At 43.2% G+C, this 25994-nt stretch overlaps 1 protein-coding gene across 1 annotated transcript; it reads right to left on the bottom strand.

Moving 5' to 3' along the window:
• Positions 1 to 2963: 2963 nt before the first annotated feature.
• On the bottom strand, positions 2964 to 21146 carry LOC140076754 (cytochrome P450 2F3-like). The gene is made up of 10 exons (XM_072123434.1): positions 20957 to 21146; positions 12692 to 12867; positions 11516 to 11678; positions 7765 to 7914; positions 7481 to 7641; positions 7214 to 7390; positions 6982 to 7123; positions 5519 to 5706; positions 5213 to 5354; positions 2964 to 3310 (listed from the first exon to the last, which is right to left on the bottom strand). Exons 1-10 carry the CDS (start codon positions 20976 to 20978, stop codon positions 3129 to 3131), a joined length of 1503 nt encoding a protein of 500 aa, XP_071979535.1. The 5' UTR covers positions 20979 to 21146; the 3' UTR covers positions 2964 to 3128.
• Positions 21147 to 25994: the final 4848 nt, after the last annotated feature.

The following is a 25994-nucleotide window of genomic DNA, read 5'->3' on the forward strand; positions in this document are numbered from 1 at the left end:
CTGGAGAGACCTCAGAAGAAAGACCCAGAACTTTACACCCCAAGGGCTTTTATAAATTTTGGGCTCAGGTTAACCAACATTGGTGATTAACAATGCTTTCTATTGGTCAACAATAATAACCTTCCTTCTCAGGCAGATATTAACCAGCTGCATTACCGATTATAGACACCAGGTGGCTCACACAGGTGATCAGTCTCTAAGATTCAAACTATATCTAATGGAGGCAATATCTCGTAACACATAACGGTAAAACTGCGAGAAACCTCTGCATACAACCCATCACATAGGCAACACAATGATGTCATCAGGCCACTTAGGTCCTTCCACATCTCTCAGCTGCTGAAGGGACTGAAAAATGTGTCTGGAATTATGATTGTGAATATTTCATATGTACTGCCATAAAGTGGATATATCTATACTGTTATAATGATCTTTACTCAGACAGGTTTATCCTGAAGCCTCTAGAACCTTCTGAGAGAAGTGTCCTCCACGTCCAATCTTTCTGAACCAGAGTAACCCATTCTCACAGGAGCTCAGTCCAGCCGTGATGTGAGGGCACAGCTTCCTTGGTTGCCCTCCTTCTCCTGTCGAATTCCTGCTTCTACAACCTGCTGGGCCCAAACACAAGTAATCTCCCCCTGCTTTGTTTCTACCACTCATCTCCACCAGTGAGTAGTTCAGTTGATCATGACATCAAGTGCCACAAGCCACTGGAGCCCAAGAGTGTGTGTGGCCTAGCTGTGGGGTCATAGTCGGAGTCACTCCCAAAGAAGGCCTCTTCCATACCAGTCAGGGCCAGCAAATTGAAGCAAGAAGGTGGGCAGGGGACAGCAGCCGGAAGCTTCCTCTAACGTCCTTGATCCCTGAAGCTACTATGTGGCATTTTGACCGACTGGGATCAACAATCCAGCAATAAGAAGAGCTTCAGGAGAAGTCATTGGGGGAATTTACCATTACAATTTGTATTTTATTTGGTTGTCTATTTTCAATTCCAATTTTTGTTTTATTTAAATCATCAAGTGAGTCTATGGGGGACATGTATTATTGAATCTGCGCCTAAAAAATGCCGGGATCTTTAGTTTTTTTGGGTGCATAATTGTTGCGGATCATTTATAATGAGTTTGCGCCAGAAAAAACAGATGTTTCCGACTATCCCGACTCGTCTGTCTTTTTTTGGTGCAAGTGGGCGTGGCCTAACATTTCCACATTGGGGGTCATTTACTAAGGGCCCGATTCGCGTTTTCCCGACGTGTTACCCGAATATTTCCGATTTGCGCCGATTTTCCCTGTATTGCCCCGGGATTGTGGCGCATCGGCGCCGGCATGCACGCAACGGAAATCCGGGGGTGTGGCCGAGCGAAAACCCGACGGATTCGGAAAAACCGCCGCATTTAAAAAAAGAAATGTGTCGCTTGGGACGCGCTCACCTTCACTTGGTCCGGCCCGGTGAACTCCAGCGTGTTCAGATGCTTTTAAGCGCAGCAGCGCCCCCTGGTGGATGGCGGAGGAACTACCTTAATGAATCCCGTCCGGACCCGAATCCAGCACAGAGAACACGCCGCTGGATGGCGAACAGACCGGGTAAGTAAATCTGCCCCATTATCTGTCACATTTATGTGTATTTTGTCGGCATTTTTAGGAGCACGATAGACCAGGAAAAAAATGGTCAGAGAGCAAAATTAAGGCGCAGTCCATGTAAGATTTTGGCGCACATCTCATCGATGTCGGCATTTTTATGGCGCACGACTGATTATTTACTTTATTTACTGATTATTTACTTACAGCCGTGCGCCACTTTAATACATTGGGCTGTGCTTTCCGGAGACTGATCTCCGATGCCGACAGTCGTGCTTGCGCCAGAATTGGTAAATCCCCCCCTATGTAATAATATTCTTTTCATAAAATGTTCTATTCTTTAGGTGCACATGTCCCTCTAAGGAGCAATTGGTCTTGCTAAATTTGAGGAACTTCAGCGCAGCAGCGACACCTGGTGGACTTCGGGGGAAATACCTTAGCGAATCGCCGGAAGACCCAAATCTTACACAGAGAACGTGCCCCTGGATCGCGAATGGATCGGGTAAGTAAATCTGCCCCACTGTTCTTCAATAGACCTGCACTGTATTACGAGAGAGACACATTACTTTATTACGCTACAAGCCTTGATGCCACAACATTTGGTCTCCCCTGGATCCCACACCGAATCTCCAGTATCTAAACTAACTAACGGGGTGCTGCATCTAAATTTGTATGTGGGGCACTTCATCTTTAAGGGCTTCACATTACCTAAATTCTTGGAAGGGGGCGCTGTATCTACAGTATGTTTATTAGGTGGGCGCTTTACCTAAATTCTTGCAAGGGGGCGCTGTATCTATAGTATGTTTATTAGGTGGGCGTTTTACCTAAATTCTTGGAAGGGGCACTGTATCTACATTCATTAAGGGGGGTTCTATATCTAAATTGATGAAAGGAGCGGGTAGGGGTGCCTGGTTTCCTTTCTCTATTGGACCCCTTGAATTCTATGTACACCCTTGTCCACAGGTCATACATCTTTACGTGTTGTCCATCTTTACACACTTGGTTGGATGCATTTTGGTGAAACTGTGGCCTTTCAATGAACACCCATGACACAGACATAGAATAAGAGTCGGATCGCTGAGGGTCCAATCTCTGAAAACCCTTTTGGATACAATAAAGAGGGTCCATTAATGCCCCATGTGAGCGCTTGTGCTCTATTCATATCTAGGGTAACAGACAGTCATACGCTGCCCACAGCTCCCATTGTTAGACCCCCGGCTATTAGACCCTTCCCCCTATAGTGTAGATATATGTGCAAACACACCATTAACTCTATTTGCTGTAATTGTATTGGTGGCTGTTTCATCACAACACATCAGGAGTTACACATTAAAGTTCAATCAATTTAATGGCAAATACTACACAATATTTCAAGCAATTAATTACATATTACTCCGTCTTGTGTTAACTACGATAACTTGCAATTTTTGCATTTCAGTAGAATCCAGATCTCGGAGCCGCTTGTATCTATCGGTATTAATGACAAAGCTGCCCTCTACTGGCCGGCACAGGATTGATGGGAAATCTTCATTAAGACACGTAACGAGATTTTCTTAACGAGGTACAGCAGAAAGCAGGTAAGTAGGGGGCAGGTTGCCCACACCGCTGACTGATGGGGTGAGGTCGATATCATTGTGGTGGACTGTGGGATTGAAATGAAAGTTTTGGAGGAAAGTCGTGAGGAATAAGAAAATTTCCATCCGAGCTAAACCTTCCCCCAAACAGATGCGTTTACCTGAAAAACAAAAAGCAGAAATGGTCCATAATATAACAGTAAAAGGATTGTTTATTACAAGTTATAGTATCTGGAATATGGACAGTCCCGGATTTCCGCGTTGATTATGTTGGATCACGATGGGGGTTGGCTCCCCACTTCACCATTGGGCCTCTGCCCCTGTGTCTGGCAGTCGCAATGCGGTAACGTAATTGCGCCTACTCACAGCAGCGGCAGGGAAAGGAAGAGAAAAGCTGCTGCATGGGAATGTGAATAGGTGAGTATCCGCATGGAAAAAAGTGGGAGGAGCTACTGAAAAAGGAGCACCATAAAGATGAAGACTACAAAAGTGGCGTCATTATAAATGGGGGTTTGAAACAAGGAGCTACATAAAGAGGGCATTATAAGAAGGAACCTACAATGGGGCCCCTAAAGGGGAGATGTTATAGTGTGGGGGCTAGTGACACACACTACAGGGCAGGGTTAGAGCATGTGAAGTGTGGGGCCTGCAAGCAGAACGTTTTAGCGTTCTGCTAATGTCACATCTTTTGTCTCCCTTTGGGAGTCCTGAAAACTAGGCGGTACACTCCTAGATTGTGCCGAATATTAAAATGAAATTTTTCATCCATTCATCTCTTGTAGTCCCATGAAAGTGCATGAATCACTGATTATCTACCTGTGGAGGACTTGGGAGCACTTGTAGACCACATTGGGGGTCATTTACTAAGGGCCCGATTCGCGTTTTCCTGACGTGTTACCCAAATATTTCCGATTTGCACCAATTTCCCTTGAATTGCCCCGGGATTTTGGCGCAAGGGATCGGATTGTGGCGCATCGGCGCCGGCATGCACACGACGGAAGTTGGGGGGCGTGGCCGAATGAAAACCTGACGGATTCGGAAAAACCGCCGCATTTAAAATAATCTGTCGCGGAGCTTGCGCTTACCTTCACTCAGCCTGGCTCGGTGAACTCCAGTGCGTTCTGATGCTCTTCAGTGCAGCAGCGCCACCTGGTGGATCTACCTTAATAAATCCCGGCCGGACCCGAATCCAGCGCAGAGAACGCGCCTCTGGATTGCGAATGGACCGGGTAAGTAAATCTGCCCCATTGTGATCAACTTGGGGGGTTATTTAACATTGTTTTTTTCAGGGGAGGGACTTTTCAATGCTAAAAAATCACCCAGGACTAATTCCACCTCTTCATTGTTTTGGCGTAAACATTGAATTACTTCTAGTGAGACGCCATGCAGAGCCAGATTCATGACCATAAAAAGTCTAGATATTCCAGTTCCCTGCTGGTGTATGTGCTGGGACTTTTTTTTGCATCATAAGACTTTTTAGGGACTTTTTGTGGTCAAAAGCCACTTTAATGAATCCGATGGAGCTCCAGAAATAGACATAGAACTGTCCCAAGGAGCCGCCTAATGATAAATAAACTCCTTATTCTCTATCTTATGGATGGGTGACAATCATCCGTAGTTGGACAACCCCCTAAAAGAATTTTATTTTCCTTAAGGCATTTGGTGAAACTTTGCAATTTCATTGTTTGAACTTGTTGAGGATGTTTTAGAATTTTTGTTTTCCCGGATCAGACCTACAGCCCATGTTCAGACTGGATTTAGTAAGAAAGCAGATGTTCACAGAACAACAAGTTCTCAAGTAAAATAACAATCCTCACCAGGAGGTCCCCCCACCCCTTTCCGTATCATTCTCTAATAACTGTTTTCTCCGATATTTTTTGTGCTCCCGCATACTCGAAGGGAGAATGGCTTGGGATGTGCAACAAACTCTTCATTCATCCCAACCCTAGGTAAGTGGACCCCATCTTCGAGATAGGAGGTCCTTTGGTGATGCCATAAGCACTGTCCATGATAAAACCTCTTTAAGGCTTGAACCTCTAATTTCAGTCTCAGAATTACTTTACCTGAAGCGAAAGGCATGAAAGCCTCATTAGTCTTGAACCGATGATTCTCATCCAAGAAATTCTCTGGATTAAACGATTCTGGATCCTTAAATTTTTCAGGATCGTTGTGCACGGAGCTAAGGACTGGGATGACATTTGTGCCCTGGAGAAATAGTCATATAAAATATGATAGTAAAATACATTTTTCAGGTCTAAAATTTGTCAGGACTTGAAGTCAATTTTCTAAAGTGGGAGAAACTCTTTGCAACCTGATTGTGGCTGATAAAGGGGTTCCTGATCATGGAACCATCTCCTTATCCCTCTCACCTTAGGCAGATGGTAACCTCTGAACTGGGTGTCCCGTATAACGCAGTGTGGTAGACTTAGTGGAACTATACTGCTGAAACGTTGTATCTCATGGACCACAGCATCGGTGTACGGCATTTTGCTTCTGTCCTCCACGGTTGGGCATCGGTTTCTTCCAATCACTTTATCTATCTCCTGGTGAACTTTCTCTGATTGGACACAAGGGAATTCACGTGAATTCTAAGACTCGACACCACATTGAAAGAACAAGTAGACCTCAAATACAACTTGACCTACTGAAGCCAGTGCAGATACTTACGACTCTCGATGTGACTTGAATGGAGAGTGTACAGTCAGTTCTACCACTCATCCATTCACATGGAGGCAAGATAAAGTATATTTTGACTTCTGCTTATACCCTGAGAGTACGGATGACGCACCAGATGATCCTTTCTTTGTATCCCAGCCAGAGCTCCGCAGGCTGAATGTCTCATAGAATTAATTATATGCAATTTGTGTCATGTACATTACCATAACTAATCGGTAATAGCTGTACTGTAGGTATTCATTATATAACAGTAGCCAAGCTTCCTATATAATCTGACATGTAGACATGAAATAGATCATCACTACCAAAATGGAAGGACGGTGAGATACATAAGAGAATAGAACACCTTCAACTCCTGCCCGAGCTTCTTCTTCTGATGTAGCCAACTCATTTGCTTCTAGAGTAGTTATGAGCAGTGATACAAATGCTTATCACTAGGACTCTAGTGATATCATTGGACTGAAAAAGAAGAGTTATGGCTACAAGTCAACAATTTTCATGCACACTTGGCTCGGGAATTGGGAGTAGCTATCTCCACAATCATTTTACCACGTGGGCCCAAGGAACCTCAGCCTGACACTGGCAGATGTCACGAGATAGTGGATCCTCTGGACCACCGCGGGCGATGATGTAAGCCGACACCCGGGACCGGAGTCTAAGTGGTAGCCGGTTTTTACCAGAGCCAGACAAATAGCAGTTTGGACTTGTTGCGGCGTGGTACCACCAGGTCGTTCCACAGGCTCGACTTTGCCCCCAGTGGCGGCCGAGGTGTAGTGCAGAATCGTGAGGCAAACGCGTGGTCAGGGACAGGCAGCACAGGATCGGAGTCGGGGAATGGAATCGAGGTAAAAATGGAAAATCTGGATAATCGGACAGGGCTTAGAATATATCTTTCTCTCAGGCATGGAAGCACAAATATCCGTGCAGCTGCAAACCCCAACCCTTAGCGGCTCTCTAAGGGAGTTCTAACTTGCTGATTGAGGGCTCTGAGTGATGGCTTGCTCTGTTTATCTCGGTATACAACAGGAGAACAATACGGAGGACCTCAGTAACCACCAGATAGGGGTTACCTTACATTAATGGTCCTAAACTGCTAAATGCACCTCTGAATAGCACATTAATTTGGGATTTCTATGAAGTCCCAAAACAATCTTACCTGTAATATGCGGGTACTTCATCAGAATAAGGATCCCGTATCTTAACGTGGTGCTTACAGTTTCTGTTCCTCCAAAGAACAGGTTGAGGGTTGTCATCACGAGGGTCTCCATATTGAAGCTACTCAAAGGGTTTTCTTTCTCCTGGACATATCGAGAATTAATTATATAGAAGGAGGACAAACATCTCTAATTCCTCTAATTCTTGGGTGTCTGATTGGGTGGGTGACTTACCTTTTGCATCTTGGTAAGGAAGCAATCTATGAAATCCCTTGGACATTCCGGTTGAAATGTTTTCTCATGTTCTTTTACCTTTTCCAGCACAAAGGTTTTCATTTTTTCTAAATTTCTAAAAATGCGATGGTGAGGTCCCGGCAGGTGATTCATGATACCCGGAAATATGTTATAAAACTGTATAGGATTGAAGTAACAATTAGCGTTATTAGACGCGTGGTTTTACCATATGGAATAAGATTACAATTTTTTAAATAAAATATTCACCTTCCCCCAGTTTGAGCTCATGATTTGAAAATTGTCATTGATGACTTTAAGAAGTGACAAAAACCTCTTGTCTTCATACTCGAAACGATTACCGAACACGATTGAGCAGATGACATTGGAGACGGCTCGGCTCAAGAAGAAAGTTGGGTCAAAAGGTTTTTCTGAAGCACAAAAAACTTGGAGTTACCAAACCCAACAATATGAATGAATTTATATTTTTAATAAGCATTTACAGTATCACCAAAAAATAAAAAATGTTGAGGGTAGGCATCTATGACCCTTACGTTTTGTGTTCCTGAACTCCTCCAGCATGAATTGTGCCTCCTCTTGAATCCTTTCCTCTATGCTTCTCTTTCCCATTCCAAAATTTCGAAGGGTTACCAGTGCAAAACGTCGGAGAACCTTCCACTTCTCTCCATTGGAAAATGCTATTCCTGAGATAAGAGCAACTAAAAGTGAGACTTACAGGTACTTACGGTATTATTTATTATCTATAGCTAGAAGGCCTATTTCCTAACCTAAAGACCTCGTGACATGTCCTTTAAGGTGATCATGTCTCAGGTCATTAGACCTCAATTTTGCCTTAAAGATATTAATTGTTATGTGAAGAAAAAAAGCAGACTTGACTCATTGGGGCAGATTTACTTACCCGGTCCATTCACGATCCAGCGGCGCGTTCTCTGCGCTGGATTCGGGTCCGGGCGGAATTTACTAAGGTAGTTCCTCCAACGTTCACCAGGTGGCGCTGCTGCGCTGTAGAGCATCGGAACGCACTCAAGTACACCGGCCTATTCCTAGTGAAGGTAAGTGCAAGTCTTGTGACACTTTTCTTTTTTTAAATGCGGCAGTTTTTCCGAATCCGTCGGGTTTTCGTTCGGCCACGCCCCCCGATTTCTGTCGCATGCACGCCAGCACCGATGCGCCAAAATCCGATCGCGTGCGCCGAAATCCCGGGGCAATTCAGGGTAAATCGACGCAAATCGGAAATATTCGGGTAACACTTCAGGAAAACGCGAATCGGGCCCTTAGTAAATGACCCCCAGTGTGCCTCATGTCATTGGACACAATGACAAACTTTGTACACAAAGACAAATGCAATTTCCACAATTCTATGGTGAGAGATTTTTAATGCACAGGATCTAATAGTCTTTGTGTGAGGAGACTCATGAAATGGATTGGTGATATATGCAGAGACAATGGGCCCTGCAACTCAACTCCCTTCCCAGCTCTGCTTGCCTGATTGTCTTGCATATCCTAAGCAGTTAGAGACAACTAGTCGACACACTCCCTACCTCCTCCAAAGTTCAAAACATCAAGAAAAAGACAAAGAAGAATGTTCTCTGGAGCCAAGCACCAAAACCAAGAGGACAAATGCAGTACAAAATCACAAGGGAGAAGAACAGTCTGAATACAGGCAGACGGTCAAAATACCAGAATACAGAGAAAACAGGATACAAGGAACTTACTGCAAACAGAATCTTTATGAGCACAGAATACTGACCAGAAAAGCTTATAACAGAATTATGGTCCTGGTCCAGAAGGTAAATTGTAAAGAAAACTGTCAATCACTGTGGGTTAACTACAAAATAACCAGGCCATATCTTCAGTAGACTGACGGGTGTGGTTCAAAATCAATTACTGCAGCCAGCAAGAATAAGCCAGTGTTCACAGGGTAAAACGCAATGACACTGTCAGCACATCGTCGGCATTCTCAGCATCGTCAGAGGATAATGGCACAGATGTTACTTTTTGGTACTTTATAGTACTTTTCTCATAGCAAAGGCAATGTGCTTGGCAATTGCAATATTCTTAGTACATGCACTTAGCATGGTATGAGCATACAGCACTTTGCTGAGGTCAGCTAAACTTAACTGTGACACAGCACTGGTCCTTCCTCAGTCTGGCTCAGTCAATATCACAGATCGTGGCAACATAGATTAACACCTTCACAAAAACTAACACCCTAGGGCCATTTTTTTCTTGTCCTACATCTTCCTGTGAATTCCCAAAATTGTAGTGGATTCCTGAGATGAGGGAATTCTCAAACTAGGGGGTCATGGAGGCCCTATCCAATCACCTGAAGCCCTTTCTAGCATGGCCTGGTGCTTTTGTGCCAGTCAATGCAGAATTTCTGCAAATACCAGGAGGTTCTCAAAATGGTCCATCCTACTAGAGCCAAGACTTGATTGGGCGGTACTCAGCCCTTCTAGTGGTTGAAAACCAGAGGTTCTGTCTACCAGACGGCTCCTGTCCTGGAAGTCTGGACGTCATAGGATCACGTCCCCCCAGGCCAGGCTCCAGAAGTGTGGTCTTTGCAGACACTACACAACTGGGGCAAGTCAACAGGTCATGCCAGAAAGGGCTTCAGGAGGTCAATCACGGCTTCCACAAACTCTGGTTTTATGGACTTTATCACCATGGATCACCAAGAAATACGGTTTTGTGTCTAATTGAATTTTACATTACATTTAGATTCCACTTCATCCAATTTGGTCTTTCATCTCTAGAACTTTTATAGCTTCTGCACAACCTGCAACCGGCATGAGCTGAACCACGGGACTGTGCAGGAACTGTAACTTGGAAAAGCAGTGGGATCGGAAAACTTTGCATTTGGTGACAAAGTAGATTTTCCCTTGAGATATTTGTGGCAGATCCGAACTGGTGTTAGGGCCAAGACTATTATACGTTACATAGAGGAGGATCCAGTTACGGGTCTAATCCGCAGCTTTCACAATATTTACTGTGCGGATAATTTTTATCCTCGGAGAATGGGGCTGGTTTTGTTTTTGAACTTCTGAAGAGTCCAAGTCTACATGAATATCTGTTGTAATCTGGTATTGTGAAGCTGTGGGTCACAGGGCGGCCATGAAATAAAAGGCTTCTATTAGGAATCCGCTTGTTATTTGATGTAGCACGACATGGGAGGGAAGCCAGCCGTCACATGGCCATGATGTAACTGGACTAACAGTTTTCGGTCTCTATGTTCTAGAGTCTTCTAATATCATTACATAACACATAGAAACATGAAGCCAAGCAGGATAGGGGTACTTAAAGGAGTGTTCTCATCTGAGCACTCACATTCAGTTTCATTAATCTGCCATATATATACATTTCTTCAATTAGAGGTTATTCAAATGTTTCATTAATCTGCCATATATACATTTCTTCAATTAGAGGTTATTCAAATGTTTTACCTGTCTGAAGATAATTTCTCATATATTAGAAACAAGACTGAGTCCTTGGATACGACCATCTCTGCTGGGGTGATTGTATAAAGAAACAAAAGGTTTTTGTATATGAAATGTCCGGGTGTCACTGCAGGTCCCACAGACATCCTGTGGTAATGATCGCTGAATCCAGGAGGTCAGGCAAAGCTCAATAGCGCATGTCTGGCCACCGCTGCCAGGTGGTGGTTGTATCCAAAGAAGCCTTCTCGTTTCTAAGGGACAACATGGCTACATTTATGAGAAATTATCTTCATACAGGAACATTTTTTTTAATAACAACTAATGGAAGAAATGTTTACATATGGCAAATGAATTCAATTAAATGTGAATGTCCAGATGGGAAAACCCCTTTAAAGTAGAAACATATGCAGTATATGCTACTCTAAATGAAGGCATTGGGGGAGGCAACACAGAATGCCAGGGCTGTAGGCTAAGGTCCTACAGCCCTGGTATAGGCCAGAATATTTTGATTTACGGTTTGGAAAAAGGGCATTTTGCCCTCAGTAATGGAATGACTAGTTTGGTTCCCAGTGCACCTGGAAATCTAAGATATACCAAAAACTAAATTTTCGAGCCAAACTTGACTATTGAAAGGGCATGACTTGGATCAAAGAGTATGGTTGCCCCTGATGCCAGGATCTTTAGGTGTCTGGACAGAGACTCTGGGTTCCAGGGATCCTAAGGGTTCATAAGAGACCATGGAGACCTTGAACATGCCATATACTGAACTGTTGTGTTCATGATGTTTTATGAATTCTGATACATGAAATACCATCTCATATGCATAATCCACTACTACAACACTTACCATTGCCTTGAGTGAACCTAAAGACCACCGGGAACTCTCCTCTGCCACTAAAATTGTCAGCCTGTTCCACTAAAGCTTCTTTTACGGCTTTGAATCCATGGAGGACAACATTGGGTTGTGGTCCTAGGTAGATGGTAAAGACTGGACCATATTTGTTGCTCAGCTGTCGAGGCATAAATATGACGTACGTGAGAAACATTTTTAGCAAAATATAAAAAGTAGTTTATAAGTTTCCTTTTATTTTGAATGTATGTTGACTAAAGTAATGTATATGTTTGATTTTCCAAACCAAAGCTATAAGTTTTGGCACTTTTGATGTCTATATGTAGAGATGAGCGGACCTGAGTGTTCCCATTTGGGTGTGTCTCCCTGGCCAATCATAGCCCTGGCTAATTGCTATGGGTCTAATTTTGGCAGATTGGCAGTTGACAATGGGGCACATTTACTTACCCGGTCCAGTCGCGATCCCGCGGCGAGTTCTTCATTCAAGCTTGATTCGGAGCTTGCCGGGATTCACTAAAGTCCGTGCGTCCGATATCCACCAGGTGTCGTTGATGCGCCGAGGTCCACCGGAGTTCGTCCCGGTGCATGTAAGTGCTGATCTTGCGACACAAATAGTTTTTTAAATTCTGTGTTTTTTCTGAATCCGTCGGGTTGTCCGATGGCCACACCCCCGCTGATGCGCCAATATTCGATGGTGTGTGCCAAAATCAGCGCAAATCGAAAATCGGCGGGAAACCCAACGAAAGTGCGTGATTCGGACCCTTAGTAAATGAGCCCCAATATGTTCATGGTTGAACACAAACTGGAACATCCAGTCCGCTGATCTCTATCTATACGTCCCGCTGCAGTACAAGGACAGAGGCTGTTATAGGCGATGTCTATAACAGCCTAGGATGTCCTAGGATTTCTATCAATGGTTCACCTTCAAGACAGTTGAGTAAAGCCCCATCTCCCATACAATGGGAGCCATAGTTGAAGCTTACACAGGGATTGTGGTTGGAATCAGGGTTAAGGCTTAAGGGATGGAGTCAACTGCTTCTGGCAAGTCAGATGGGAAGCCAGGGGGTGGCCCCACATTGATCCTGAGGATAGGCCATCAATAGCAATTTCTGGCCAACCACCTTAAGACTCAATTTGTACTTTTAAGAAGATAATTGTATATACATATTGTACCTCTTTCAGAGACTTCAGCATATCTTTGTTATCCAGTTGATGGAGATTGCCCCAAAATGGCAAGGCTTTAGGACCTGGTGGTAATTTACCCTTTCTCCTCTGAAGGAACATCAAAAAGGATAAACAGAGGACAACAAGCCCTACTGTCATAGATTGGAACTCAATCTTTTCCCAACCTAAAAAGATAAGATAATCAAAATCAAAGCCACACCAAGCCGTGGACTGTCTATAGTTTTATAGCTTAAATCATTAGAGATGAGCTGCAATACCAGACTCAACCTACAAGCTGGTGTGGCACCATTTTTGGAAAAACTATTAAAGGGGTTGTACCAAGTTAGCAATAGGATTGGTGAGAAGTCAACTTCTGGGACCTTCACCAATCACAAAACCAGGATTCCCAGTAATCTGAAGAATGGGGGATTAATTTTCACTAATGGGTGGAGCATGGGATTGTCACAACACTCGGCTGTCTCCACTATTCACATAGGCAGTGAACGGAGTGCGGGAGATACCTCAATGCTCTGCTTTACAATTTCTGACACTTCATAATTGAGTGAAGAGAAAGGACTTAAGCTCCACCCATTAGTAAGAACGAGACCAATGTTCTTATGATCATCGGGAGCCCCAGCAGTTGGACCTTCACCAATCAGATTGTAATCCCTTATCCTGCCGATAGGGGATAACCTGCTAACTTGGTACAACCCTTGGTTTAAACCAATCATCTACTACTTAAAATCAGTTTTACAAAAAATAAAACCTGTGATGTTTTTGAACTTTACAAAATGCAACAAGCAAAAGGTTAAAATGTTAATAAAATATTATAAACACAAAAATAAAATTATAGAACTTCTGACAATTAAGATCAGCAATTAAATACCACGGACATGTAAACAAAAAAGTAATCAAATCACCTAAAACCAAAGTCAAAAACGATTAAAAAGAGCTACAAAGTACATAAATGTTAGGTGGACGTGGTAGTGATGGACACCCGAACTAGTCCCCCCATCCACAGTGACAATATAAAAGGCTGCTGTCATGCACAAAGGCAAAAGCAGATCAGAATAGAGATATCTACCCAAACTACATACATATATGCATACATAAAGCACAATAACACTACATACATATATACATACATAAAGCACAATAACACTACATACATATATACATACATAAAGCACAATAACACTACATGCATATATACATACATAAAGAACAATAACACTACATACGGTATATATATACATACATAAAGCACAATAACACTACATACATATATACATACAAAAAGCACAATAACACTACATACATATATACATAAAAAAAGCACAATAACACTACATACATATATACATACATAAAGCACAATAACACTACATACATATATAAATACATAAAGCACAATAACACTACATACATATATACATACATAAAGCACAATAACACTACATACATACATATATACATACATAAAGCACAATATCACTACATACATATATACATACATAAAGCACAATAACACTACATACATATATACATACATACATAAAGCACAATAACACTACATACATATATACATACATAAAGCACAATAACACTACATACATATATACATACAAAAAGCACAATAACACTACATACATATATACATACATAAAGCACAATAACACTACATACATATATACATACATACATAAAGCACAATAACACTACATACATATATACAGCACAATAACACTACATACATATATACAGCACAATAACACTACATACATATATACATACAAAAAGCACAATAACACTACATACATATATACATACAAAAAGCACAATAACACTACATACATATATACATACATGAAGCACAATAACACTACATACATATATACACACATAAAGCACAATAACACTACATACATACATATATACATACATAAAGCACAATATCACTACATACATATATACATACATAAAGCACAATAACACTACATACATATATACATACATAAAGCACAATAACACTACATACATATATACATACATAAAGCACAATAACACTACATACATAATGTTGAGGGGTGAATGGTGAACTGTTTGTCTTCTCTGTGTGTTTGTAACTTTTCTTCTTTTTCTCCTCCTGCTGGCCAGCAAACCTTTGTCTCTGTCCACTATTGTTTCACCAGACAAACCAGTTCAGCAGCCACCACTCAGCATTACCTGATCTTACCTGTGTGTGTGCAAAACCTGAGCAGAGGGTGAGCTGGGGTTATATAGCTGCATCTGATTACTGCCAGGTGATGCTGAGCTGAAGCCATGTGGTTTATGTTTGCATTTCTAACTTTGGTTACTTTGTGTATATTGTAAACTCCCCTTTTATTTTTATATTGTGTATTATATTGTATTGTGGCATTATGTATATTAAGTAAGAAATATATCTTTGTGTGATGTTTGTTGTTAAAGGTGCAACCCAGGGGTGTATCCCTTTAAAACTCAAGGGAAATAGTTGGGTATTTAATGACACCTGTGTGTACATGGATTGTCTCTAGGTCAGAGTGTCTGATCTGACCACAGGGGAGCTGCTTGTTCCAAGGTAGCTGCAATCTATCCCCTGAATTATCAGCATTTTTGTTCTGTACATTTTATTTTTGTGCAAATAAATGCAAGCCTTTTCTTTGGACCTGAAGCCTGAGTAAAGATTTATTTTTTTTTAACGGCCAGAAGACCCCACATCTCAACATATGGTGGCAGCAGTGGGATGGCTGTTTGTACTGGACTAAGTACAGTTTACTACTCAGCTGATGGCAGGACGTACCAGGAGGTTTATAACGACGCAGTCTGCTAGACCACCGCAGCGCGCTAAAGCATCTGCACGTCCCAAACTGGTAGAAGGATCTCGCCAAAAGGCAAAAGCAGTTCCTGTATTGGAGATGGAGAGCACCCAGCCAGAGGTATGCAAACCTGTGATTCCAGAGGAGGGCGCTGCAGCTGGTACTGATCCACCAGTGAGTGCAACTGCTCCAAAAAGCATGGAGGAACTCCTTGTATGGTTGGTCCAGCGCCAAGAGTTAAGTGATCAACGTAGAAAAGAGGAGGAAAAATTCTACCGTGAAAAAGAGCAATGGAGGCGAGACAAGGAGGAGGAGCAACGCAGAATTGACATCAAGCAACAAGAGGTGGAAAGAGCAAGGAGAGATGAACAGTTTATCCAGGCACTACAAGCCATGCAGCAAAATCTTTCTCCTGCCACAAAATTAAAGCTGACCAAGCTAACAGAGACTGATGATATAGAGTCATATCTAAAAGTATTTGAAAGAGTGGCTCAAGCAAACAAGTGGCCTGAAGATCAATGGGTCCTTCATTTAGTGCCATTCCTCACCAGCAAAGCACAGCAGGCATATAGCCAGATGAGGACTGATGACGCTGAAAATTATAAAAAAGTCAAAACTGCAATTTTAAGACGATACAACATACATACAGAAACCTTTCGCCAAAAATTCCGGACCTACAGTTACCAAGATAAAGATGGACCTAGAGAGGCCTACACCCAGCTGAGTGAACTATGTTCCAAGTGGATTCCCCCAGAGGGCAAGACTGTCCAGCAGGTGTTGGAGACCATCATCCTTGAACAGTTTCTGGAGGTTCTTCCTACACCAATGCGAATATGGGTAAAGGAACATCAGCCTGATAGTGGTGAGCAAGCTGTGACACTCGCTGAAAATTATCTGCTTGCAAGGAAAGGACTGGTCCAGAAGCCAAGTGTGGTAAGACCTTCTTTCAATACTATCACTGATAAGCCAAAACATGAGACTGTAAAATCTAAAGGTCAGCATAAAGACCTTACTTGCTTTGCCTGTGGTAAAGCTGGACATTATGCTAAAGACTGTACCAATATAGCTAGCAAAAAAGTTAAAGGGTCTGCAGCAAATTGTGTAGGACTTGTGAGAGACTATTTACAACCTGTTACTGTTAACTCCCAGACTGTGACTGCACTGATTGATACTGGGAGCCAGCAGTCTCTGATAAGATCAGACTTGGTGGACTCTGCTAATACTACAGGTCATTTGTTCCTAACCTGTGTGCATGGTGATAAAAAGATGTACCCTAAAACTGTGATACCTATACAAATAGCTGATGTAGAAGTGTCTTTAGAAATGGGAATTGTCCCAAAATTGCCATATCCTGTGGTTTTGGGCCAAGACCTACCTGGTTTTTGTAGCATGATTAAAAGTGACAGTGTAACTTCTGCTGTGACCACAAGGTCTCAAGTTAAAAAGGTGTCTGATGCAGAATCTCTGGGTGACATATTTCCATTGCACGATGATGTTTTCCATGGTAGTGGCAAAGGTCACCTTTCTAGGAGAGAAATGCGCCTTTCTCGTGCGAAATGGCGGTCTGCGCATTCTCTCTTAGAAAAAGGATCCCTAAAGTGGGAAAATATGTCCGTTAAACAAAAACAAGATGGCACCCTTGCTTCAGCATTTTCTCAGGTTAAAAATGAAGGGGAACCCAAACAGTTTCCTATGTACACTTTAAAAAATGACCTCTTGTATAGGGTTTGTGAGCATCCAAAGACAAAAGAAAAAGTATGGCAACTTGTGGTTCCCTCTGAATACAGGGAGTCAATTCTGAAAGTATCTCATAGTATACCGCTATCTGGACACCTGGGTAGGAATAAAACACTGTCAAGGATACTAACTCGATTCTTTTGGCCTAAAGTACATGCAGATGTTGCCAGTTTTTGTGACTCTTGTCCTGAATGTCAGTTTGTTTCCCCAGGTAACAAAAAATGTAAGCTGATCCCTGTACCTGTGGTTGATACTCCCTTTGAAAGAATAGCTCTGGATATAGTTGGTCCTCTTGAAAAAAGTAAAAAAGGTAACCAATATATTTTAGTTATAAGTGATTACATGACCCGCTATCCAGAGGCTATTCCCTTAAGAACTATCACCACAAAAAGAATTGCAGAGGAACTGATGAAGTTTTTCAGTCAGATGGGTATTCCTCACACAATTCTAACAGACCAAGGTTCAAATTTTCAGTCCAACTTAATGAAGCAAATCCATCAGCTTTTAGGAATCCAGGCAGTAAGAACTGCTCCCTATCATCCACAAACAGATGGCTTGGTGGAGCGCTTCAACCAGACGCTTAAAAGAATGCTTTGCAAGTTTGTGGAACAATATCCAAAACAATGGGATCAGTTGCTCCCATATGTTTTGTTTGCCTATAGAGAGGTTCCACAGGCATCCACTGGTTTTTCTCCCTTTGAGTTACTCTATGGTAGAAGACCAAGGGGACCACTGGATGTGATCAAAGAACACTGGGAAAACCCTAGCCCAGACCAAAAAACCTTAGTGGAGTATGTCATCTCAATGAGGGACAAACTTGCCGAGTTAGCAGAGTTTGTGAAGGTCAATGTTACAGATGCACAATCCCACATGAAACAATGGTATGATAAAAATGCTAAAGATAAATGTTTTATACCCGGGGATAAGGTTCTACTGTTACTGCCAACATCTGATAACAAATTGCTAGCAAAGTGGCAGGGACCCTTTGATGTCTTGCGTCAAACTGGTCCAGTAGATTATGAGATTTTTATGCCTGGCAGGGTTCAGGAAAAGAAAATCTTCCATGCCAATCTACTTAAAAAATGGGTTGATAGACCAAATGTGGCCTGTACAATTCTTTCAGAATGTCATCCAAATCTTCTTGATCAGGCTTATTCTATTCTGTCCCCCGTTAGTTCTCATGTCTCTGATATTCAGAGGGGAAGTGAACTTTCTGATGACCAGAATAAAGACTTAGACCATTTGTTGCAGAAGCATGAACACACCTTTGTCTCTACACCAGGTCACACCAAGTTAGTCCAACATGTGATTGACACTGGTGATGCCAAACCAATACGTCAGAAACCCTACAGGGTGCCTGAAAAACTGAAGCCTGTGATGGACATGGAAGTTCAAAACATGCTAAAATTAGGGGTCATTGAACCATCCTGCAGTCCTTGGTGCTCCCCCATTGTTGTTGTACCCAAGAAAAATGGGGACATTAGATTCTGTATTGATTTTAGAAAACTCAATCAGATCTCAAAATTTGACAGCTACCCTATGCCCCATATTGATGACCTAATAAGTAGCTTGGGAAAAGCCCAGTATATATCTACATTTGATCTGACTAAGGGCTATTGGCAGATACCACTTGAAGGTAATTCCCGTGAAAAAACAGCTTTTGCCACCCCACAGGGCTTGTTTCAGTTTACCTGTATGCCATTTGGCCTCCATAATGCCCCTGCTACATTCCAAAGGCTAATGGATACAGTAATCAGACCACACTCCTCATACTGTGCCGCTTACCTTGATGATGTCATTGTCTTTAGTTCTGATTGGAAGTCTCATCTTTTGCATCTGGAAAATGTCATCTCAGCCTTGGCTAAAGCTGGACTTACAATCAATCCAACAAAATGTACCATAGCTCAGAAAGAAACCTCTTATCTTGGATACATTGTAGGTGGTGGGAAAATTAAACCAGAAATTTCAAAAATTACAGCTGTAAAGGATGCCCCAACTCCAAAAACAAAGAAGGAAGTGAGGTCATTTTTAGGGCTGGCTGGCTATTACCGCCGATTTATTCCAAATTTTTCTGATTTAGCCGCCCCTTTAAGTGATCTTACAAAGAAAACAAAAAAGAACCTTGTGGAATGGACACCTGAGTGTGAAAAAGCATTTAATACTTTAAAAGAGAAATTGTGTAGTGCACCTGTATTAAATAACCCGAATTTTACTCTGCCATTTCAAGTCCAGGTTGATGCCTCAGAAAGGGGTATCGGGGCTGTTCTCTGCCAAATGCAGGATGGAGAAGAACATCCAATTCTGTATATTAGCAGAAAACTGTTCCCCAGAGAACTAAACTATTCTACAATAGAAAAGGAATGTTTAGCCATAAAATGGGCCATAGAAAGTCTACGTTATTATCTATTGGGTAAAGAATTTGTGTTAATTTCTGACCATCATCCTTTATTTTGGTTGAATACAATGAAGGGTAACAATGCTCGTCTAACACGTTGGTACTTGGGCTTACAGCCTTACCGGTTCTTGGTACAGTACAAACCAGGGAGTCGGCATAAGAATGCCGATCACTTATCCCGATTTGGTACCCAAGTCCAAGAGAACTACTTTGTGGAAGGGCAAGCTTCCACTTAAGCAGGGAGGAATGTTGAGGGGTGAATGGTGAACTGTTTGTCTTCTCTGTGTGTTTGTAACTTTTCTTCTTTTTCTCCTCCTGCTGGCCAGCAAACCTTTGTCTCTGTCCACTATTGTTTCACCAGACAAACCAGTTCAGCAGCCACCACTCAGCATTACCTGATCTTACCTGTGTGTGTGCAAAACCTGAGCAGAGGGTGAGCTGGGGTTATATAGCTGCATCTGATTACTGCCAGGTGATGCTGAGCTGAAGCCATGTGGTTTATGTTTGCATTTCTAACTTTGGTTACTTTGTGTATATTGTAAACTCCCCTTTTATTTTTATATTGTGTATTATATTGTATTGTGGCATTATGTATATTAAGTAAGAAATATATCTTTGTGTGATGTTTGTTGTTAAAGGTGCAACCCAGGGGTGTATCCCTTTAAAACTCAAGGGAAATAGTTGGGTATTTAATGACACCTGTGTGTACATGGATTGTCTCTAGGTCAGAGTGTCTGATCTGACCACAGGGGAGCTGCTTGTTCCAAGGTAGCTGCAATCTATCCCCTGAATTATCAGCATTTTTGTTCTGTACATTTTATTTTTGTGCAAATAAATGCAAGCCTTTTCTTTGGACCTGAAGCCTGAGTAAAGATTTATTTTTTTTTAACGGCCAGAAGACCCCACATCTCAACACATATATACATACATAAAGCACAATAACACTACATACATATATACATACATAAAGCACAATAACACTACATGTGGAGGGGCAGACACAACCGATAGATAAGTCATTTTATATTGGTGGAAGGACCAAGACTGGAGACCCCACCAAATGGTTGATTTAGACGTCTTCCAGCACCAAGCTGCAGTAACGCAGCTCATCCACTACACAGAAAGTGGAGCTATTCACCTGACTCCATTCTCTGTATTGATGCTGGTGCCAATCTCCAGTGGGTTGGTGGTACCCAACATAAGGTCTCCCACAAGCCCATCCTATAGCTGAACCATAACTATCAATGAGCCAATTATTGATAAACCAATCATATTGTTATATGTTTATATGAAGTATATCCTGACCTGATATTATAGTGGGGAACATTTTCAGTCCTGATGAGCTGTGCTGAGGTCTTGGTGGGACCAGTCTATGTTTTCTCGTAGAGGTTTCCTCCAGTCTCTTTTCATCAGCAGGTCCAAGTAGTGGGAGACACCGACAATGGACCTTCAGCCGGTGAGGATTGCCAATTCCACGTACCGTTTTTTTGTGTTACACCATAATCCTCGGAGGATCAAATATCTATAATACACCTTTTCTGGATTCTATCCAACGTTAGTTTTTTATTCCAAGATTTAAAAGGAAACAAACATCTTGCCTTTAATTAGTGTAACAATAAGGTGACTTTATATGCAGCGTTAAGCGGATTAATGATCAGAACAGGGAGGTTACAGCAAAATGTTATTCCATCAAGTTTGAGAAAAATCTAACTCCTATTACATGTATTTTATAGACCGGAGTACGAGTGACTCCAGAACACGGGCTCCATGTTGTGTGGATATTTGTCTAAGCCACAGAAGCCCCTTCTGGTTTTGTCTGATGTCCCCGGCTTCTTGGTTAGGAAGGGGTGGGATAACACCTTAAAGAACCATAATTAGGAGAAGAGGAAGACAGAATGGGCTCCTCTGATATAGCCAGAGCCCCTGAGGCTCATTTGCATACATTTAAATAATAACTTTTTCTCCTAAATGAGGCCATTAGAAGATAAAGGCAGAATGGATCCTGTTTCAGGGGACACAGAGCAGCATGGGAATGTGTTGGGTGTACAGTACTGAATCCATGTGATAGACTTCCAACACCAAACTTCTTTGGATCATGATTTCCATTGGGTGGTTCCTTGGTGTGGAAACGTGTTAAAGGGGTTATCCGGGTTGAAAAAATTTCTTATGGTCGGGCTGGGGAGGGCTATTTAAACACAATAAACATGTACTTACTTCGTCCGGTGCTGCCGATGTCCTGCGCCGCGGCCGGTCTTCTCGATACGGATGCGGTTGCGCTTACAACGCTGAGAGATAGGGACGGATGGGAGGAGCCGTCCACATTGCGGACCGGAAGCTCCCTGTGCGCGGCTTCCGTGCCCCTGTAAACAAACAGGGGCACGGATCGAAGGGACCGCGGCGCGGGACATCAGCGGCGCCGGACGAGGTAAGTCCATGTTTATTATGTTTAACTAGCCCTCCCCAGCCCGGCCATAAGAAATTTTTTAAACCCGGATAACCCCTTTAAAGTGTTTCCCATAATATAATAACATTAGTGCTTTATCAACTAATCCTATTAGTGTGAATAAAACTATTCTAAAAAGGAAAGTCAAGACAAAACTAATGACAAAGCCAAAAATATTTAACACACAAAATCAAAAGTCTCCAGTGGTTCCATAGACAATTTTTTGTTTTGCTTTCTTGCTTCTCTTTGATACTTTTGGAGGAGATTTTTAGGATAATTTTTGTATTACGACTTGTGAGTGGAGATCCCCAATCCCTTCCCCTCTGTCTGATGACAATGATTGTATTTATAATCCGCCATTGTTGGGCCATGCAGATTATTATAAGTGGCCGGTAATGACATCTTTGTACACGAGGCGTCCGTCCTCCTTGGGGTTTCACCGCTGCACAGGTTCTTGTTATGGATATGTCTGTTTTGATTCACATTAATTTTATTACACTTTGGTACTTTTTTTTTGTTTTTTTCCCAGCTGTTTATACAGCATGTTTTCAAAAGGTATTTGTAGCGTAAATGTGACTTCTTCACACGGCACATTGCCGACTGATCTCAATGGGGCACATTTATGTACCTATATATACTCGGGTATAAGCCGACCCGAGTATAAGCCGAGTATATAGCCTGCCCCCAGTATACAGCCAGCCAGTGTATGCCCCCAGTATACAGTCTGCAGCCCCTATCCCCCAGTATACAGCCTGCAGTCCCTATCCCCCAGTATACAGCCTGCAACCCCTGCCCCCAGTATGCAGCCCCTGCCCCCCAGTATACAGCCTGCAGCCCCTGTCCCCCAGTATACAGCCTGTAGCCCCTGCCTCAAGTGTGCAGCCCCTGCCCCCCAGTATACAGCCTGCAAGCCCCTGCCCCCGTATACAGCCTGCCAGCCCTTGTCCCCCAGTATACAGCCTGCAACCCCTGCCCCCAGTATGCAGCCCCTGCCCCCAGTATACAGCCTGAAGCCCCTGCCCCAGTATACAGCCTGCAGCCCCTGTCCCCCAGTATACAGCCTGTAGCCCCTGCCCCAAGTATGCAGCCCCTGCCCCCCAGTATACAGCCTGCAATCCCCTGCCCCCCGTATACAGTCTGCCAGCCCTTTTCACCCAGTATACAGCCTGCAACCCCTGCCCCTAGTATGCAGCCCTTGCCCCCCAGTATACAGCCTGAAGCCCCTGTCCCCCAGTATACAGCCTGCAACCCCTGCCCCCAGTATACAGCCTGCAACCCCTGCCACCAGTATGCAGCCCCTGTCCCCCAGTATACAGCCTGCAGCCCCTGTCCCCCAGTATACAGCCTGCAGCCCCTGTCCCCCAGTATACAGCCTGCAACCCCTGCCCCCAGTATGCAGCCCTTGCCCCCCAGTATACAGCCTGAAGCCCCTGTCCCCCAGTATACAGCCTGCAACCCCTGCCCCCAGTATGCAGCCTGCAACCCCTGCCCCCAGTATACAGCCTGCAACCCCTGTCCCCCAGTATACAGCCTGCAACCCCTGCCCCCAGTATACAGCCTGCAACCCCTGCCCCCAGTATGCAGCCCCTGTCCCCCAGTATACAGCCTGCAGCCCCTGTCCCCCAGTATACAGCCTGCAACCCCTGCCCCCAGTATGCAGCCCCTGTCCCCCAGTATACAGCCTGCCAGCCGCTGTTGGATCTTTCTACGTCCCACCCCCCCTTCTAAATACCTGTCCCAGCCGTGCAGTCCCTTAAAACGTTGAGAAGTCCGACGGAAATGCGATCCGCGTACTGTTAGTAAATAAGCCCCAATATGTGTGGAGGTAATTGCGGAGGTTAGTAATTGGCTTCAGTGCTGTCTAAAAGGGGTTTTCCCATGAAAGAAAGTTCTCAAATTTTAATCCCCAAGTGATGTTTACACGATAAAGATAATTTTAACCCCTTACTTTACAATGTTACTCAGTTTCATTGCTGTTGTAGCTCCTATCACTCAGTGATGGTTAGTGGAAGATTTAAAGGGGCAGATTTACTTACCCGGTCCATTCGCGATCCAGCGGCGCGTTCTCTGCGGTGGATTCGGGTCCGGCCGGGATTTATTAAGGTAGTTCCTCCAACGTCCACCAGGTGGCGCTGCTGCGCTTAAGAGGATCGGAACGCACTGGAATACATGCAGCGGTTTTTCAGAATCTGTCGCGTTTTTGTTCGGCCACGCCCCCCGATTTCCGTCGCGTGCATGCCGGCGCGGATGTGCCACAATCCAGTCGTGTGCGCCAAAATCCCGGGGCAATTCAGGGAAAATCGGCGCAAATCGTAAATATTCGGGTTACACGTCGGGAAAACGACCCCCAATGTGCAAGGTCCAAAGACAATTTTTTCATGCAAACTTAGACAAAAAACTGCCACAGATAATAATATATCTGGGCCAATGATTTCCAAGGCTGCTCATCACACGTTGCTATAGGACAAACCGCTTGAATATCGTGTTCTGTACTGAAGGACCACACGTTGCGGATCCACCTATAGCCCCACCTGCTAAGCGGAGCCATGGAACATCCTCTAGGACATGCAGTGTCCTCTCTCAGTTCTATGCTGAACCCTATCAAATTAAAAATAACAGTAATTTAGAGATTATTTTTAATATAAATGCTAATGGATGGGAAGAAACGACTTTATATCTTTCAGCTTCTGGATGAGCGACAACCGTGAAATTACAATTAATATTAAGAAATAATGTGTTTGCTTGAGAAAGTCAAAAGACACGTCCAAGCCTAAAACTTTTGTAAATCAGCATCATATTATAGTACATGGCAGAGCTGTGAGGAGGCGCATTATTTACACAAATTATTTTTTAAATACAGCGTTTTTTCCGAATCCGTCGGGTTTTCCCACGGTCACGCCCCAAATTTCCGTCGCGTGTAAGCCGGCGCAGGTGCGACACAATCGGATCGCGTGTACCAAAAACCCGGGCAATTCAAGGAAAAACTGAGCCAATAAGTAATATTCGGGAAACCCGGCGTTTCGGCCCCATAGTCTTCAAATTGTATCACAAAATTGTATTGAATTGGTCTGTCCCTGCCAACTTACCTCTCCTACCCTGGATGGGGGAGACAACTTGTGGATGTTTCCTTTCTGTGTCAGAGGGAAAACGCAGAGACAAAATATAGGAAAATTATAGGAAAAAATTAAGAGGACGATGCAATGGGACTACAAAGGGCTTGTGGTTTGTTTAGTCCTGCTGTATTATATGTCATGTCTTGCTCATGTGTTTGAACCTCAAATTGTTTCCCTTTACTAATCTGCTTTTCTAGTATAAGACCCAGAAGATCAGATCCCTATTAAGGGGTGAAAGGATGAAGACTGAGAGGTTCAAGGATGACACCCTAAAGGCACATTCATTTGTCCATATGCTCACCTGGGCCATAGTTTGGGGTGAAACACATGATTGGGTGGAGAAGGGAGGGAAAATAAGTGATACTCATCCCTCCCTTCTCCATAGGAAGCGGAAGGCAACACAGAAAATCAGGTCCGTAAAAGTCAAAATGCTTTGATAGCACAGTAGGTTCAATACAAGTTAACTAGGTCCACATCACATTTTTGTGATGTGCTCATCGTAACAGCCTCCTGACATTTACACTGAGCACATATGTAGACATATACTTCCTTCTGTCCTCTGTCTGCACATTATACCTTGCATAGTGTGGAACACACAATATGGAAAGTTGCAGCGTCTTTCCATCCTGCTTCCTCCTTTTAAGCTACATAAACGCTATGTGGAGGCCATTGGAGCCCATGCTGCACAGTACCTCCAGCAATAGGACATGTTTGCCTATGTTTTTCATACAACATGCAACATAACCCACCAGTGATGAACAGTATGCGGGGATAGCTGAAGACTAGG

This window comes from Engystomops pustulosus, chromosome 9 (assembly GCF_040894005.1).
Source record: "Engystomops pustulosus chromosome 9, aEngPut4.maternal, whole genome shotgun sequence".
NCBI classification, from domain to species: Eukaryota; Metazoa; Chordata; class Amphibia; order Anura; family Leptodactylidae; genus Engystomops; species Engystomops pustulosus.